Source organism: Nanorana parkeri, unplaced genomic scaffold (assembly GCF_000935625.1).
Source record: "Nanorana parkeri isolate BGI_ZX_2015 unplaced genomic scaffold, ASM93562v1 scaffold409, whole genome shotgun sequence".
Classification (NCBI taxonomy): Eukaryota; Metazoa; Chordata; class Amphibia; order Anura; family Dicroglossidae; genus Nanorana; species Nanorana parkeri.
This window is the reverse complement of record NW_017306677.1, coordinates 378,468-394,568: the sequence shown is the minus strand read 5'-3', so window position 1 is coordinate 394,568 and position 16,101 is coordinate 378,468. Positions and strand designations below refer to the sequence as shown.

The following is a 16,101-nucleotide window of genomic DNA, read 5'->3' as shown; positions in this document are numbered from 1 at the left end:
AACGTCCGTTGCAGCATGTCAACAAACAGAGTTCAAGGTGATGTCCCCTTAAAAAGACCAGGGGCGCCCCCAGCCGTGGTGTCCCCCAGAGCGGCATGCATGTATTACGTTATCATGCATGTGTGTAATGACGTCACCTGCTCTTACCTGCCAGCGGCCATCTTGGCAATGGACGCTGGCAAAGAGAGGAGGGCCGTTCAGCCGGGGGATAAGGTATGGCGCCAGGTTCGCTTCTCTCTCGTGTAACTATTGAGCTCTTGGATCATGACCGAGTGCTTGACATTTCAGAGGTGGTGACACTAAAATCACTGTCAGTAATTTTGGTGTCACCCCCTCTAATGGTGTCACCCGGTGCAAGCCACATCCCTCCCCATCCCCCTTGTGACGCCACTGAAAAGGAGCTAAAGGATAAGTACACTTTGCTTTAAAGTGTACTAATCCTTTAATTCCTGGAGTTTAAGTAGCCTACATTATTCAGACAGATAAATGCAAATTTCTGATCGCCTGATACAAGTTAATGCAAATCACTGCTCAGTAAAAAAAAATAGAAACCTCAGCTGTTACAAATCATCCGAATGGAAAGAGGAGTAGAAATGACCAGAGAGTAATATTTACTTACTGGGTAATAGTCAGCTACTGCTTTGACCTGCTCATAGTCATCAGCTCTCCCCAACTGGGCCAGGCCTTCAGGGTACAATTTCCCGCAGTGTGGGAACAGCTTGGCACGGTCTTCTCTGGAAAGTTCGGTGCCAAATGAATTAATTGTGATTATAAACGCTCGGCGGTCGGCTTCAAACTAGAAACAATACAAAATATTGCAGTTTGAGAAAGGCAAGGCATGTGTCTGCAACAACTCATTTCATATTTACAGATCTGAAATATGTGACATTTACACTCTAATAAGAGAAGCAATAATTATGAATGGTAAAAGCACGATTAACCCAGGTTATCAACAGATTATTTGTGAGTAAAAACATGTGGTATCTTTTAGAGGTGTACCGAAAAGAACATTTTAAAACCGAAACAAAACCTAAATGAAAAAAATAGTCGGGCCGAAATCGAAAATGTTTTTTTTTCTAACTTTCAAGTTTTTACAAATATTTTATTTCTCTTCATTTATTTAATAAACTAAAATATTTAATAAAGAATAAATAAAATGAAAAAATATTTTTATTTATTCTTTATTAAATATTTTAGTTTTTTATTTTACTTTTAGGTGCTTCAGGGAATTATCAGACCCCTGATATTTCCCTTTTAAAATAGAAAAAAAAAGATTGGCGGACACAGAGTCCTCAATCTCTTTTTCTGCAGCCCGTTATAAATGAACAGGAATCCTCTATACTGAGTGTTCTTGTTCATTTATAACATGTGGATATAGTATGTTTACTATATTCTCAAACATGAATGAACAGGAGGTGATGTAGAGCACTTCCCATTCATTCATAATTGAGGATATAGTAACCATACTCTGTCCTCAATTATTTACAAACCCTCAGCGATCACTGAGTGTTTGCACTCGCTCTCCTTCCTGACACGCTGTCCCAGGAGGCTGAGCGAGCGGTGCAGGGAGGAGAGCTCGATCTGACAGCTGACTCCTCCCCGGTACCGCCGGCCGGGCTCCTGTGACAGCTGTCTTTGCCCACACAGCTGCTCTCCTCTGATTTGTGACAGGTGGCTGAGCAGAGTGAGGAGAGACGCCGGCTGCTCACAGCGCTCGGCTGCCTGTGACAGAGTCTCTCCTCCCCGCTGGGACACAGAGCAGCCCCAGCAGGGAGGAGAGAAAGCAGAAATGCACCGCTATATCAGCAGAAAAATGGCACTTTTGGCATTTTGCCAAAGTGCCATTTTTGGCGATATGTTTCTCCAGGCCGATATATCGGTGCATGCCTAGTATGCGTGCTTATATTAAAGCAGACTGTGCTGTAAAATGAATGATCTGCGTATTAGGTCCAGGCACCCTCCTCCTGGAAAAATCACTGCCTATTTGTACTTCAGAAATGTACCTGTAGAGAAAAATAATTAAGAATATATTCTTAAGCTGGTCATACACCAGTAGTTTTGTTTTCAAAAAACAGTTTTCGGGAACATTCCTTTAATATTCTAATAGTTAATGGGGTCAAACTGACTATAGTGCCAAAAAAAATAGAAGAGAAGCGGGATGGTTTTCTTTTTAAAACTTAATTCAGTCCTAAATTGAATATTAAAATCATCTCTCTCTCATTCTCTCGATCAATAGATAGATAGATAGATAGATAGATAGATAGATAGATAGATAGATAGATATATTTACATACCGTGTTTCCCCGAAAATAAGACCAAGCACTATTTTTAAACATTCCTGTAATATAAGACCTACACCCGAAAATAAGACCTAGTTTGGGGGTGAGGGTGGGGGCAGCCCAGAGAGCAACCAGAGTCATAGCTGCGCCGCAGCTCCCGCATGCCGTCCGTGTCACGAAATAAGCAGACACCCGTCTGCCTTTGCTTAGAGAGCTGCTGCCGGGCAGAAAACTACATTTCCCAGCAGGCAGCAGCACAGCACAGTAAGGAAGTATAGCTAGTGGGCTGAGCCTCAGTGACTGTGGGAACTTCTGACTGGAGGTCCGTGCAGTCCAGCCTGGCGACGGGAGAGGTGGCTCCCTCGCGGAGATCGCACAGAGAACTGTGGACGGCATCAGAAAGGAGAGCTCCAGGACAGCTGCAGCCTGCAGGTATTGTGACACTGTGTGACAGTATTTCAAATAAGACATCCCCCAAAAATAAGACCTAGTGTGTTTTTTTGGGGAAAAAAAAATAAGACAGTGTCAACATGTAAAACATTATTTTATTTTCGGGGGAAGTGTGTGTGTGTGTGAAAGTTTAGGCACTGCTGCCTCTGACTGGAGTGAGATTTGGCAACCTTTCTACGGTCTTGCTCACTGTTCTTTTTGCTAGAGCCTCTGACATAAGAATAAAAAAATCTTCACACGGAGACACAAAACAGAACAAGGCAATTTAAGTCCATAACTGGAGAAAGGTTTTTGGGCACAGCTTCCAGATTTCAGTTCACCAAACTTTACTAATATAATGTGTACATGTACCTCTAGGATGGGACACATGGCATCTGCAGTAGTTCCTCCTAGCCCTTCGCAGAACTTGTAGAAGGATTCTAAATAGGCCTAAAAGTCAAAGATAAGAGTTGACATTAGAGACTTTTTTTGGGACTGAAATAAATAACATAACATGCACAGGGTAATAACCATGTGAATGTGTATGAAGCACGGCAACCACATACAACTAAATAAAGGCATTTTCACACCGGTGAAGTGCTTTAAAAGCTTGGACATAAAATCTGGTTATACACATGTGGATCTCATCATTTTGAAGTGAATTGAACCCCACGCACGCTTCTTTATTTTTTTGCCCTGAATGTCTGATTTGTGTTTGTGTAAGGCATAACATTTATTTCATAACTACAATTGATAGAACATTACTAAAAGTATCTGCTTCTATTTGTACTTCTTACAGGGACTTTTATATGTAAAGGTTATGACATACAAGCTATCGGTATGTGCGTTGAAAAAGCAAACATATGGGTTTGTTTCTGGGATTTCAAGGCATTAAAGTGACATTAAATAATTTTTTCCCCCTCCCCCGAATGTTAGTGTAAGCACTTACCTTAAATTATGTCTCTTAATCCGAACTTCTTCTTTCCTGTCGTTTTCAGATGTCCCTCCAGCCTCCAGATGTCCTGCCTGCATGGGGGTGCACACGTCCATAGACTTACCTTGTGTCTCTCCTCGTCTCCCAGCCGAAAATCTGAACTGCGCATGCACCCGCCCCAAGATTTTTCAGATTTTTGAACGGGAGCGCGTGGCAAAGAAACCGGTAAGTTTTAACCTCTTGTAAAACTCTCTTTTTTTTTTACAGGTTTTTGCATATATCCACTGCTTGCTAGCAGTAAATATAGGCAAACAAAGCTGAGGGTTTAATAACCCTTTAAGCTTGTATTCCTATCATGCTCAGAAATCAATGGTTTTTATTTGCTTAGGATAAGAATTGCAAGTGAACACTGTTTCCTTTTCTATGTAAACAAGGTAAAGAGCGGGAACTAATAGGCTGGTAATGCCCTAGCTAGAAGATGGTGGGTTCCAGTAGAGCAGTGGTTGGTTTGGGGACAAGCTGATGTTTTAACACCTCCGAGGGGTTGTGCTTGCCTATACCGCAACTAAGGCTAAGTGTATACTGCACAATAAACATCTAAATGTTGCCAAATGGAGTATAACTTTTGGCAAAAAAGACACTGCGCACTGTAGGTAAATAATATGTTCAACTGTTGGAAGTGATACAATATAAATAAATATGTACAAATATATTCCAGCACAGTGAAAAAAGGTTGGATTGTTTTGAAACCCAACTGAACTTTGTTTAAATCAGATAAATGCATTCCAAAAGGTGTGCACAATCCTACAGTTAATTGCTTTTTTAGAAAGCAGCCACAGCCTGAGTAGAAAAGTCTGCCCCCTGCCAGCATGCTGTAGAGAAGGACCCTTGCTTTCTGTGGGATAACAATGTTCTCCCTGCAAAAGTCTGAGCTGCAACTCTTTAGTCAGAAGGAAGCATGAACTTTGCTGATTGCAGAGTTATTTGGTCAATGCAGAGAGCAAGGGTCCTTCTTTGTAGCATGCTGGCAAGGGACAGGCTTTCTACTCAGCTTGTGGCTGCTTTCTAAAGAAAAACAAACCTTTTCTTTTGTTGCACCTAGAATGTGTTTAGGGAATTTCAACTAAAAAGTTCAAATGGGTTTTAAGTAGGGATGTTCAGATACCAGTGCAGATACTTGGCATTTTCACAAGAACTACTAGGGTTGCAGCGGTTGCAGCTGTGATTGGGCCCTGGTGCTCAATCACTGTCCGTGGAGCCCCATATCCAATGCTCCTTAAAAATGACAGCTACCTCCTAACTTTTGAGTTTTTTCTCTAGTCTAGTCTTACAATGGAGCTGGAAAAGTATCAGTACTTGGTACCTGAACATCCCTAGTTTTAAGTGAAGAAAAGGAAATAAAGTTTCATTCTAGTTCCCGGACTAAGTACAGCCAAGTCTCCATTGACTGAAAAAAGAATGAGAAGATACATTGTTGCATGTAAAAGGAAAGTGGTGACCTATGTGACTAAATAATCAGAGAACACAGAAATCAGAGAACTGAAAGTGCTGCCATAGGGATAGGCTGGGAAGCCTCTCACTTAGCGCAGTGGAAGGCACACAGCGACCCACTGAACACTGGGTTGCAACCCACTTTTGGGTCGCAGCCCACCAATTGAGAACCACAGTTCTAGATTGTATAATAGGTTTGAAAACAGGGTTAGTTATAGAAGCAAACTATCCCTGTTTCACAGTGGGGTACTGTGATTGGTTATCTTGGTGATCACATGAGAGTTGGGAATCACAACGTGGTTCCAGATCTCCTGTGCCAATAGGGGCCTGCACATGAAGCTAGCTGCTCCTATTGCAGTACTCAAAAAACAGCCATCAATTATCGTAGCATTCTCCTGGCACAGAGAACTAACTGGGAAAGTGGGAAGGGGTTGTTCAATTTCAATAGAGCATATGGGAAAGGAAGCAGACAAAAAAAAACAAACACATTTTCATTCACTTAACACAGTGTTAGTACCCATCTGTGGCGTTCTTCCTTGGTTCTTACACATTCCTTTACCCTTGAGTGTGTGTGGTAAGCTCACTTTTGTTAGGATACAACTTTTTCTCTACTAAGCTTTTGAAACATACTGAGCCATGCCAGGGTAGCACACAAGCCTTCATTGTCTCCCAATATAATACTTTGTCAGCTGAAAGTAGGCAACTGAATGTCTGCCCCTCTTCTCTCACTATAGCAGCCTATATGAAATTTCATTGGGCATGTAGGAATTGTGGAAACCGAATATAAAAGGTGGATTTGTAGGTTAATTTTTAAGACAACCATTTTCTGTTTAGCACTTTTATGTCAATAAGCTAGGAAAGTTTTCCATTTGCTTCTCAGTTCTTCTATCATCACTCTATTCTTGAAATATTGAGACAACCGTTATGAAGAAACTACTGCCCAATCTGTACATAAATATTTGCTCTTTATTTGACGATTGATGTGGTTTGGTTCTTCAACAGTCATGATACTTAGGATAATCAAGCAGGATTATGCTTTAATCCATGTTCTTTCATTATAATGAGGTGGCTCTAAGTCTTTCTATAACCGAGAACAACTTTTCACTTACCTTGTACAGAGTGTTCCTTATAATTTCAATATTCATTTCATCAAGATCTTGTTCTGAAATGCAGTCCTGGAAGAATGCAGCTGAAAAAACATAAACCAAGTAACGATTTAGAAAAAACAGGATATATAAAATGACAAAAAGCAAAAAGTAAGGTCCAGTTACTGACTGCTACCAGAAATCAACTGAAATTCTAAAGCTGGCCGTATACTTTTCACATTTTTGCTGTGGGTGGCCTTCATTTTTTTCTCGCTTAACTCACGGGTCATTATACAGAATTTAAGAATTCATGTTGTCATATTTCCAAGATGAAAGTGGTAGAAGCAGCTCAAATGCATTGTGAAAACTTGTATATCCTTTACTCATGCAAAGTGTTACAATGCACAGCCACTGACCGAAATACAAGGAAAAAAATATCATAAACCAAGGTGCTTAAGGCCCTTTCAAAATGTTTTCTAAAGGCATATGAAATATGGGTTACCACCACCCACATACACAAGCCCTTCTATGTTTTACCACTATGTTGGCCTTATGTGATAAACTTCCTGTTTAAGGCTAACAACGTTAAGCCACAATCTCACAATTGGCAGCAGTGTTGCCAGTCTGCCATGTGTACTCCTTCAGTTGGCCGTTGGGCTGCCTATCAGGTCTAAAAGGCAGCCCAACAGCATATTGAAGGAGCTTACATGGAAGTCTGATAACTTTGCTGCTAATTGCAAGGCAATAGCTTATCATTCATTAGCCTGGAACTGGAAACGCTTTAACTGGCAAAAGCTCTAGGTAATAACATTTTCAACAGATCCACACAAAAACAACCTGCTTAAGAAAACTGTATACAGTGAGGCATGATGGCCAACATAGTGAAAAATAGAATAGTGTCTACATACATGTAAAGTATATATTAGTTGATGCTTGCTTGATAGAAGAATTCCCATAGTATTTACTTTTTCCATGGAATCATTTTTTTCTGTAAACTGAACGATGGCCAAAAACAATGTTTGGCCAGGTGCATTGTACAAATAAATGGACACTAATGATGTAATGCGCGGTCGCTGCTGCGTTATGTAATACTCTTACTTTCATTTCCCCAATACAGTAGAGTCAGCACTGGGGGTCTGGTGCTACCGTTCTGTCTAGAGTACACAGATCACAGCAGGTTGTTTGATCTACAACCTGTTCCTTCATTCCGAACACATCTTGCATTCCTTTGAATGAATGCAAGGCTTTAACGATCTACGCCTTGTCCAATCACAAAACTCCTTGCATGCACTGAAAGGAATGCTAAAAGTTTTTGGAATGGATGAGCTGCAGAGGGAGCTATCTATTGTGATCCGTGTACTCCAGTCAGAACTTTATGTTTCAGTGGCGGATGTTCAGTGCTGCTTGTACTGTACGGAGGAATTGCACACTGCACACACTTCACTTGTATTCACTTATTACAGTGCAAATAACCAAATATTGCTTTTGACTGGTGTTAAGCTTTGAGAAATGGATTGGTTACCCTTTAACTCAATCATAGTATAGTTCTAGTATAAAGCCTGACTCATCTTTACCTAGTGGGGTATCAACAAGAATGGCGTTGTACAATTCTGCAGGTGTTTGGGCGATGTTTACAGCTTCCATCTGTTCAAAGCTTCCCAAAGGATGGCATTTAGGCACAAGTTCGGAAATGGAGCGCTGGTGCAGGGTGCCGGTAATCAACAGGATTACATTGTCAATCATGTAGCTATACCTGTATGTAAATAAAAAACACATTTATGAGTGTTTAGCTTTAAAGCAGAACATATCTGAAATGTCTGATGGACAATGAGATGAATTCTCATATTTCACTGTGGCAAATTTTTCTCTCATCTATCCACAATCGCTTTATGCATCAAGGAGTTTAAAGGCTGGCCATACACATACATCAGCTAATCAGCATGAATAGGGGGAACCCCCTTGGCGGGCTATGGTATTCAGACAGTGATGAGCGAGCTGATTGGCTGCAATTCTTAGTTGGCTGAGAATTTTCAAACTGGCTCCTTGAAGTAAATTGAAACATTGACCTTTGTTAAATGGAGGGGCATCAACAGGGCCAAACACTGCTCAAATTATGACCGAGTCAGCAGGAAATTTGAGCAGTGTATGCCCAGCTTAAGTAAAGAACCATCCGTACTGCCTACAGGCATTAGTGAGCTTTCTTGTCACCTGTTTCTAGTACATGAAAATTAAATGAACACTTGAATGAATGAAAAAATGAAATGGAACACTACTACATCTTCACTTCACGCTTTTATACACAAGACACACTGTGATGTTCTTAATGTTAAAGTGACTCTGTCATCTGTAAACTAACATGGCTAGCATAGGTGGTATTATTTTTTAATTATACAAAATAGTTTTAATGAGCCAGGGGAATCCTTGCTCCTGGGCACATACTCCTCTAGGCCAGGGGTGGACAAACCAATATGGAATTCATGATTTCTTTTTTTTTTTTTAGATGCCAGCTCCATTGACAGTAACAAGAGAAAAAGGTCAAAAGGTAGGTAGGCACCAGCTGTAATTTTTAAGAAGTATTGGCTACATGGCTCCTGGGATTTGTTCAGCCATTCTCTAGGCCTCTACTTAGAGCTAAGCCCCACTATCTATCTGGAGGATTTAATATATACACTATATTGCCAAAAGCATTGGGACACCTGCCTTTACACGCACATAAACTTTGATGGCATCGCAGTCTTAGTCCGTAGGGTTCATTGAGTTGGCCCACACTTTATATAAACAGCTTCAACTCTTCTAGGAAGGCTGTCCACAAGGTTTAGGAGTGTGTCTATTGGAATGGATGACCATTCTTCCAGAAGCGCATTTGTGAGGTCAGGTACTGATGTTGGACAAGAAGGCCTGGCACGCAGTCTCCGCTCTAATTCATAAAAGGTGTTCTATCTGGTAGGTCAGGAATCTGTGCAGAACAGTCCAGTTCCTACACCCCAATATCGCTCATCCATGTCTTTATGGACCTTGCTTTGTGCACTGGTGCACAGTCATGTTGGAAGAGGAAGGGGCCATCCCCAAACTGTTCAAACAAAGTTAGGAGCATGAAATTGTCCAAAATGTCTGGGTATGCTGATGTCTTAAGAGTTCCCTTCACTGGAACTAAGGGGCCAAGCCCAACCCCTGAAGAACATTCCCACACCATAATCCCCCCCTCCACTAAACTTTACACTTGGCACAATGCAGTCAGGCAAGTACCGTTCTCCTGGCAACTGCCAAACCCCGAAACGTCCATCGTATTGCCAGATAGAGAAGCGTGATTCGTCACTCCAGAGAACACATCTCCACTTTTCTAGAGTCCAGTGGCGGCGTGTTTTACACCACTGCATCCGACGCTTTGCATTGCACTTGGTGATATAAAGGCTTGGATGCAGATGCTCGGTCATGGAAACCCATTCCATGAAGCTCTCTACGTACTGTTGTTGTGCCAATCTGAAGGCCACATGAAGTTTGGAGATCTGTAGCTATTGACTCTGCAGACAGTTGGCGACTTCTGCGCACTGTGTGCTTCAGCATGCGCTGACCCTGCTCTGTCATTTTACGTGGCCTACCACTTTGTGGCTGAGTTGCTGTTGTTCCCAGTTGCTTCCACTTTGTTATAATACAACTTACAGTTGGCCGTGGAATATTTAGTAGCAAGGAAATTTCACAAATTGACTTATTGCTCAGGTGGGAACCTATCGCAGTACCACGCTTGAATTCACTGAGCGCCTGAGAGCGACCCATTCTTTCACAAATGTTTGTAGAAGCAGTCTGCATGCATAGGTGCTTGATTTTATACACCGGTGGCCATGGAGGTGTTTGGAACACTTGAACCCAATGATTTGGAGGGGTGTCCCAATACTTTTGGCAATATAGTGTATTTAAAAAGGTACCATTTTGTGCCTGCTCTTCAGATATATTAATAGTTTCTCTATAATTAATATATATGAGAGATTCACTTTAACTAGTTCATTCAAAAGGAAAAATAAACAAAAACAAAACATCAACAACATCATAATAGTGAAATGAAAGAACAAAAAAAATAAAATTGCTGAGCTTTACACGTTAACAATATATCCACACACTACTCAATAATGTGCGAAATCAAGATCAATAGTGCTTCCAAAAACACTTCAACACGTCCCACTAATAACTATATTCATAAGTGAAAGTGTCTTAATACAATTTACCAATTACATCAACATATAAAAACAATGTGTGTCAGAAAGTCCGGTATAGGTGCATTCCAATCTTCCACCTCATGTGAGTAAAAACGTGCCCCCACCGCACACGAGGGTGCTCACCTTCTATCTAGACCTACTTAATAATAGGTCTTCCTGCGCTTTCCCCTCTTAGTCGGGAGGGAATCCCACCAACGACCTTCTTCCCAAGTATTCCTCAGCGGTCCTCAGTGGCCAACGTTTCCCACCAGATAATGCCCGAAAATACAAACACATACCATAGCGCTTACCATCCAGTGTGAAATGTTTTTATAAAAACCTTACTTCCAAAAGTATGAGTATTCCAGTCATATACAATGGTATCACAGAATAGGAACTCCAAATCACAGGCTCGGCTCACTAGCAATAATGTCAGATGCTCCGCCCATCGAAAAAGAAAAACAAAACAATCAAAAAGCAAAAGCTGGCATCTAAGTATGTAGCCATCAGTGGATTAAAATAAAATATATTTTATTAACCAATATGGTACCAACATTTTCTTCAACACTACAAAAAAAACAACACCCAAACACTTGTAGTGTTATAGTGCAAGTCCTTCTTTTTTTTTTTTTTTTACTGCATACCACTACAGTGCATTGTTGAGAACAGAACATACAGGGGGAGTCAGTGGCCATTGTGACCTTCTAGGCTTCTGGTGTGGCCCTGTGCCTTTACGGAGGAATGGGCTGCCTCCACGTCTACCTGCCCCCCAATTTTTCCATTGCTATATATGCTCCAAGATGGAGGTTCTCATAGATTAGAGTTAGGACCGCACTACACAGGTGCCTTGACAAAGAAGTGTGGCTTCCAACTTTTTTGCAAAAGTTGCAACTAAAACATCTGTTTTTAATCCTAATAGTTAGACCGTGTAATTTGTTTTGGGGTTTTTTTTGTAGGCTAGCTGGTAAGTGTGCTGGGAAATTTTTGTGTCTTTGTAGTAACCACACAGGGCACAAGGCAATTTGTCTTGTCTGTGTTAGGACTGCATTGGGCGATGCTGCCCAGTGCAGTCTTACGGCCCTACGTATATGGTGTGAACCAGCCATAAAACTCCTCAAATCATACAGACTAAGACATACACTGGGACCATCCTAGACAGAATACTACCCAGCATTCAAGACTTTGAATGGCAGGAGGAAAATGGAGCACCTGGAAAGAAACACAGGGGGAACTTACAAAGCTTTGCTATGAACAGAAAAGGGGACTCCAGAAAGAAACAATGCAAACTATGAGTCTGCCCTCACTAACAATATGAATGTACAAGGATTTGTGGAACGCAGAAGCTATACTCAAAGTTTAAGATGTCCAGAAACTAAACAATTACAAAAAGATTATAAACCAAGACAGAGCACAACCTATTCCTTCCCACAAAAGGGAGGATTTCAATTACAGAGTCTGGAATACAAACATGTGTATTGGAGGGTTTATTTTTCCATAAACATTTCGAGGGAACATTTGTTCTTGTTGACACCGAGACACGGACAAGGATAATATCCATTCTGGGTGTGGGAGATAAACCATAAAAACTGACAAAGGGGAAGGCGAAAGTAACGAGGATAATCATTCGTCAGAAATAATACTGAAGCTAAGTCCATACAATTAATTACAGGTATTCCATGCGGTCAGTGAACACTTCGAACTTTACTAGGTGCCAGATCATAACCTAAGTGGTAAGTCGCAGGAAATACCTGTTGGTCTTGCAAAAAAAATGGCGTATCCTTGTCACTTCCTGTGAGCTTGAGGGCTCTTATGGCCGGAAATGGCTGTACAGCCCACATATCGAGGGCTCTTATGGCCGGAAATGGCTGTACAGCCCACATATCGAGGGCTCTTATGGCCGGAAATGGCTGTACAGCCCACATATCAGGGGTATAACTCTGTATGGGGGTACAAGGTTGCTGTAGAGCCGGCCCATCCAAATCAGTGACAGGCTGGCAGAATCCACCTACGTAGGGGCATATCTCCCACTGTTTACATGCCTACTGGAATGTACGCACTGCCCCGAACTTTGCATGTGGAGCAGTGTGCATGTTCCATTACACATGTAAACAATGAAATTTGCGCATATTGTCATACAGCCATGGCTCCTCCCAACCTGTCAGCCTGCGACACCCAGGCAAAGTTACACAGTTGATATGTGCGCTGTACATCATTTCTGTCCATGTGCAAGAGCCCTAATAGAAAGCACTAAAAACTTTATTTTCCTTAACCTTACCCTACTACTAGTCCCATCAATCTACCATGCAATGTAGAAGAACTGAGGCAGACATGTTTGAAGTGTAGCCTGTGTGACAATCATGGTTCCCTCCATAGATACAGTGGAAAAAGAGTAGAACAGGAAGTGTGTGATTCACAGGTTTACCAGGTGAATATAAAGGAAAAAGGCCTGAAAAAGAGAAAACAAATGCAGCCACCACATCTAAAGACAGGTAAACTGCAACACATCTGAGTTTAGATATCCTTTAAAAGTGTTAGCTGTTCTTGTGATTTAGTTTGTCTCTTAAGGATCGCTCACACCAGTTGTGGTGACTGGCATTTTTACGCAACGGATCAACACTGCATGGGCACATGGAAAATAACTGTTTTCTATGTGCCACCTTTACACCAAAACACTGGTTTGATGTGTGGACAAATGCAAACATGTCGCCATCACTGGATGGCGCAACAGGTCACCGCACCACACCACAATACTGTGCGGAGACCTTCAACACTGCGAATAAAGCAAAAAAGAAAATGTAAACAGTGCTTGGTGTAGCACTGACATAGTGCAAGGCACTGCTATACACCACTACCACTCAGTTAGCACCAGCTGCATGCTTAAATGGAGGTTGATGCGAACAAGCACTTAAAAGCAGGGCTGGTCAAATCAATATGCAATCCAGGGACCAATCTCTCCAATTTAGGAGCCATCTCCATTGACAACAACTAAAGAAAACATCACAAGTTAGGTGCCTGCTTTAATTTGTAAGGAGCTTTGACTACCTGGCTCCTGGGATTTGTCCAGCCTTGCCTTAATGTCCATTGACCCTGCCGCTGTGGGGTTTTACAGCAGAAGAAACAGCACTGTCACCCGATTAATAATGGATCTTCTCTTATAACATGTATGCTTGTTGGATAGCATCAGCAGTCCAGGGAATTATTCAATAGTTGCTCTTTAACTACATTACTTGGCATTTCAATATTCTTGAAGAAAACAAGAACTTCTATTCTGTTCTCCATTGTATCCTTTTAGACTTTGTGCAGGCTTCCTATATTATTAGCTGACCTAGAGACCTATTCCACTTTGAACAGACAAAAGTAAAGTACAGACACATGAAAACTCCAAGAATCACAAAAGACAAGAGACTTGCCCTCGCCTCCTGTTCAATGTCTGCTTCTGGGGAAGAAAAGCAAGTTTACACACAGAAAATTATCTTCCAGATTTTTGGCGACAGGCAAATTGAAATAAACAATAGCTCTGCAAATAAACTGCCTGTAACACCGAAGGGGATTGTGAACTTGTTTGGATTTATTCTGCATTAGGGATTTTGTTGAGCAAAATAAAAAAAGTGATTACATACAAGAGAAAAGGCTTGACCCTTTCACTGCTGAAAAACAGATCTCATTTAGTACCCTAAATGGTAAAACAATTTTGATGCAATCAGTTGTGGCCGGGGCATTCTTTGTCCCACTGCTACATATAACAAGGGGATGGGGCATGCCATGGGCTAATTAAGCTGGGAAGGGTGTTGGGGTATCACAGAGTTTTGCGCAGGCTTGGGCAAACTCAGTTCACACCATGCCAATAATTACTAATATATATATATATATTTACATATTTAGTCAAGAAAGTAACATTTAAAAGGAGAACTATGGGGTTAGGGCTTTTCACCCTAGTTCGCCTTAGGGTAACGGGAGAACACAAACAAGCGTCCCCCTAAGCTCAGTATACCGCGAGCTACAGCTCACGGTATACTGAGACGCCGCAGCTGAAGCGGATCCCGGCAATTATCTCTGGATCCGTCCAGTGCCGTCCGTTCAGCCAGTCAGCGCTGGAGGATCGGAGCAGGGAGGGGGGAATCCAGCCACTCCCCTGTCACGGCAGAGAGCTGTGACAGGATCGAGAAGTGAGCGAATGCCGCTATGTGTTCACTCACTTCCCGATCTACTGAGCCGACCTGTGACAGTCTCATTGTCACAGGTCGGCTAGAACTATGAGGTGAGTGAAAAGCACTCACCTCATAGTTCTCCTTTAACAATGCGAGACCCAAACTCAGCATTTAGCGGGCTATTGCCCACTATACACTGAGTGGCCAGATTATTAGGACCACCCCATCAGCACTTCGTTGGGCCACAAGATAACTCCACAGGATGACTTTGTTGGGCCGCCTCGTGACTCAACGAGATGTTGAAAGGTGATGTGAGGAATCTGACACTGCACTGTTGCCCTTCTGTTGTCTTGTACCAGTCTTGCCACTCTCCGTTCTGCCCTAACATTGACAAGTCGCTTACGGCCACAATTCGCACGTTCAGACCCAGATTTTCGTCTGGCAGTACAGTCTTTAAACACTTTAACAACAGCTGCTCTTGAGCATTTAACGAATTCTGCTGTTTTGCTGATACTCGCTCCATGGCTCGCGCCAACAATCATCCCACGTTCAAAGGCTATTAAATCGCGTTGTTTACCCATATCTTCAGAAAAAAATAACTTCTACTGTTGTGGTAACCAACCTGCTTCCCTATTTATAATGGCCTGGCCCTCTAGCAACTTCAGCGCGAAATTATAGCTAATTCACCTACAAACGTCAGGTGGTCATAATAATCTGGCCACTCAGTGTATGCTGAAAGCCACGCTGCATCTAGGAAAGATCCTGACAATATTATTTGGATCCACTCTGCTGCCTGATTGACAGCTGGTTCTGCCTCTCTAGAGCAGCAGCTGCACTTGGTCATAAACACTTGTTAAACATCTCTCCAGTCTTCTGATTAGACAATGAAGGAATAGTAGATGCCCAGTGAGGTCATTCTTTAGTTCACTCCTACTGACAACATGTTCTCAGTCAACACATGCACAATGCAGCACATTGATTGGATTCTAGAGCTGTCTTTTCCTCTTCCAGTACGAGTGTTGCTGCGCAAGGAACTTCATGTGGACAAATTCAGGTCATCAGGATAAATTTAGGTACATAAGAATTTCAGGCAGAGATTTTATTTCAACTTTTGTGGTAAAGCTACCAGAGGAGAGAGAGAGAGAGAGTGGAAAGCAGGGAGCACTGTGTGAGGATCAGATGAGTATAACTTTTTTTTTTTAAACTAGACAAAAAGAGCAATTAACCCATGCAGTATGGGGGTAGCCACATTGCTAGGGTACATAAAATGTGTGCCCAGAGTTATTCTTTAAGACTGCTTGCATTAAAACATACACTATATTGCCAAAAGTATTGGGACGCCTGCATTTACACGCACATGAACTTTAATGACATCCCAGTCTTAGTCCGTAGGGTTCAATATTGAGTTGGCCCACCCTTTGCCGCTATAACAGCTTAAACTCTTCTTGGAAGGCTGTCCACTAGGTTTAGGAGTGTGTCTATGGGAATGTTTGAACATTCTTCCAGAAGCGCATTTGTGAGGTCAGGTACTGATGTTGGACGAGA

General features: G+C 42.0%; 1 protein-coding gene across 1 annotated transcript in view; it reads right to left on the bottom strand.

The window, feature by feature from the left end:
* Positions 1-16,101, bottom strand: part of ATP6V0D1 (ATPase H+ transporting V0 subunit d1) — an 80,963-nt gene that overhangs the window by 11,454 nt on the left and 53,408 nt on the right. The window contains exons 3-6 of the mRNA XM_018559642.1: positions 7,793-7,971; positions 6,243-6,322; positions 3,081-3,158; positions 620-796 (exon numbers count right to left, since the gene is read on the bottom strand). Coding sequence (XP_018415144.1) covers positions 620-796; positions 3,081-3,158; positions 6,243-6,322; positions 7,793-7,971 — 514 coding nt within the window. The remainder of the gene's footprint in view (positions 1-619; positions 797-3,080; positions 3,159-6,242; positions 6,323-7,792; positions 7,972-16,101) is intronic.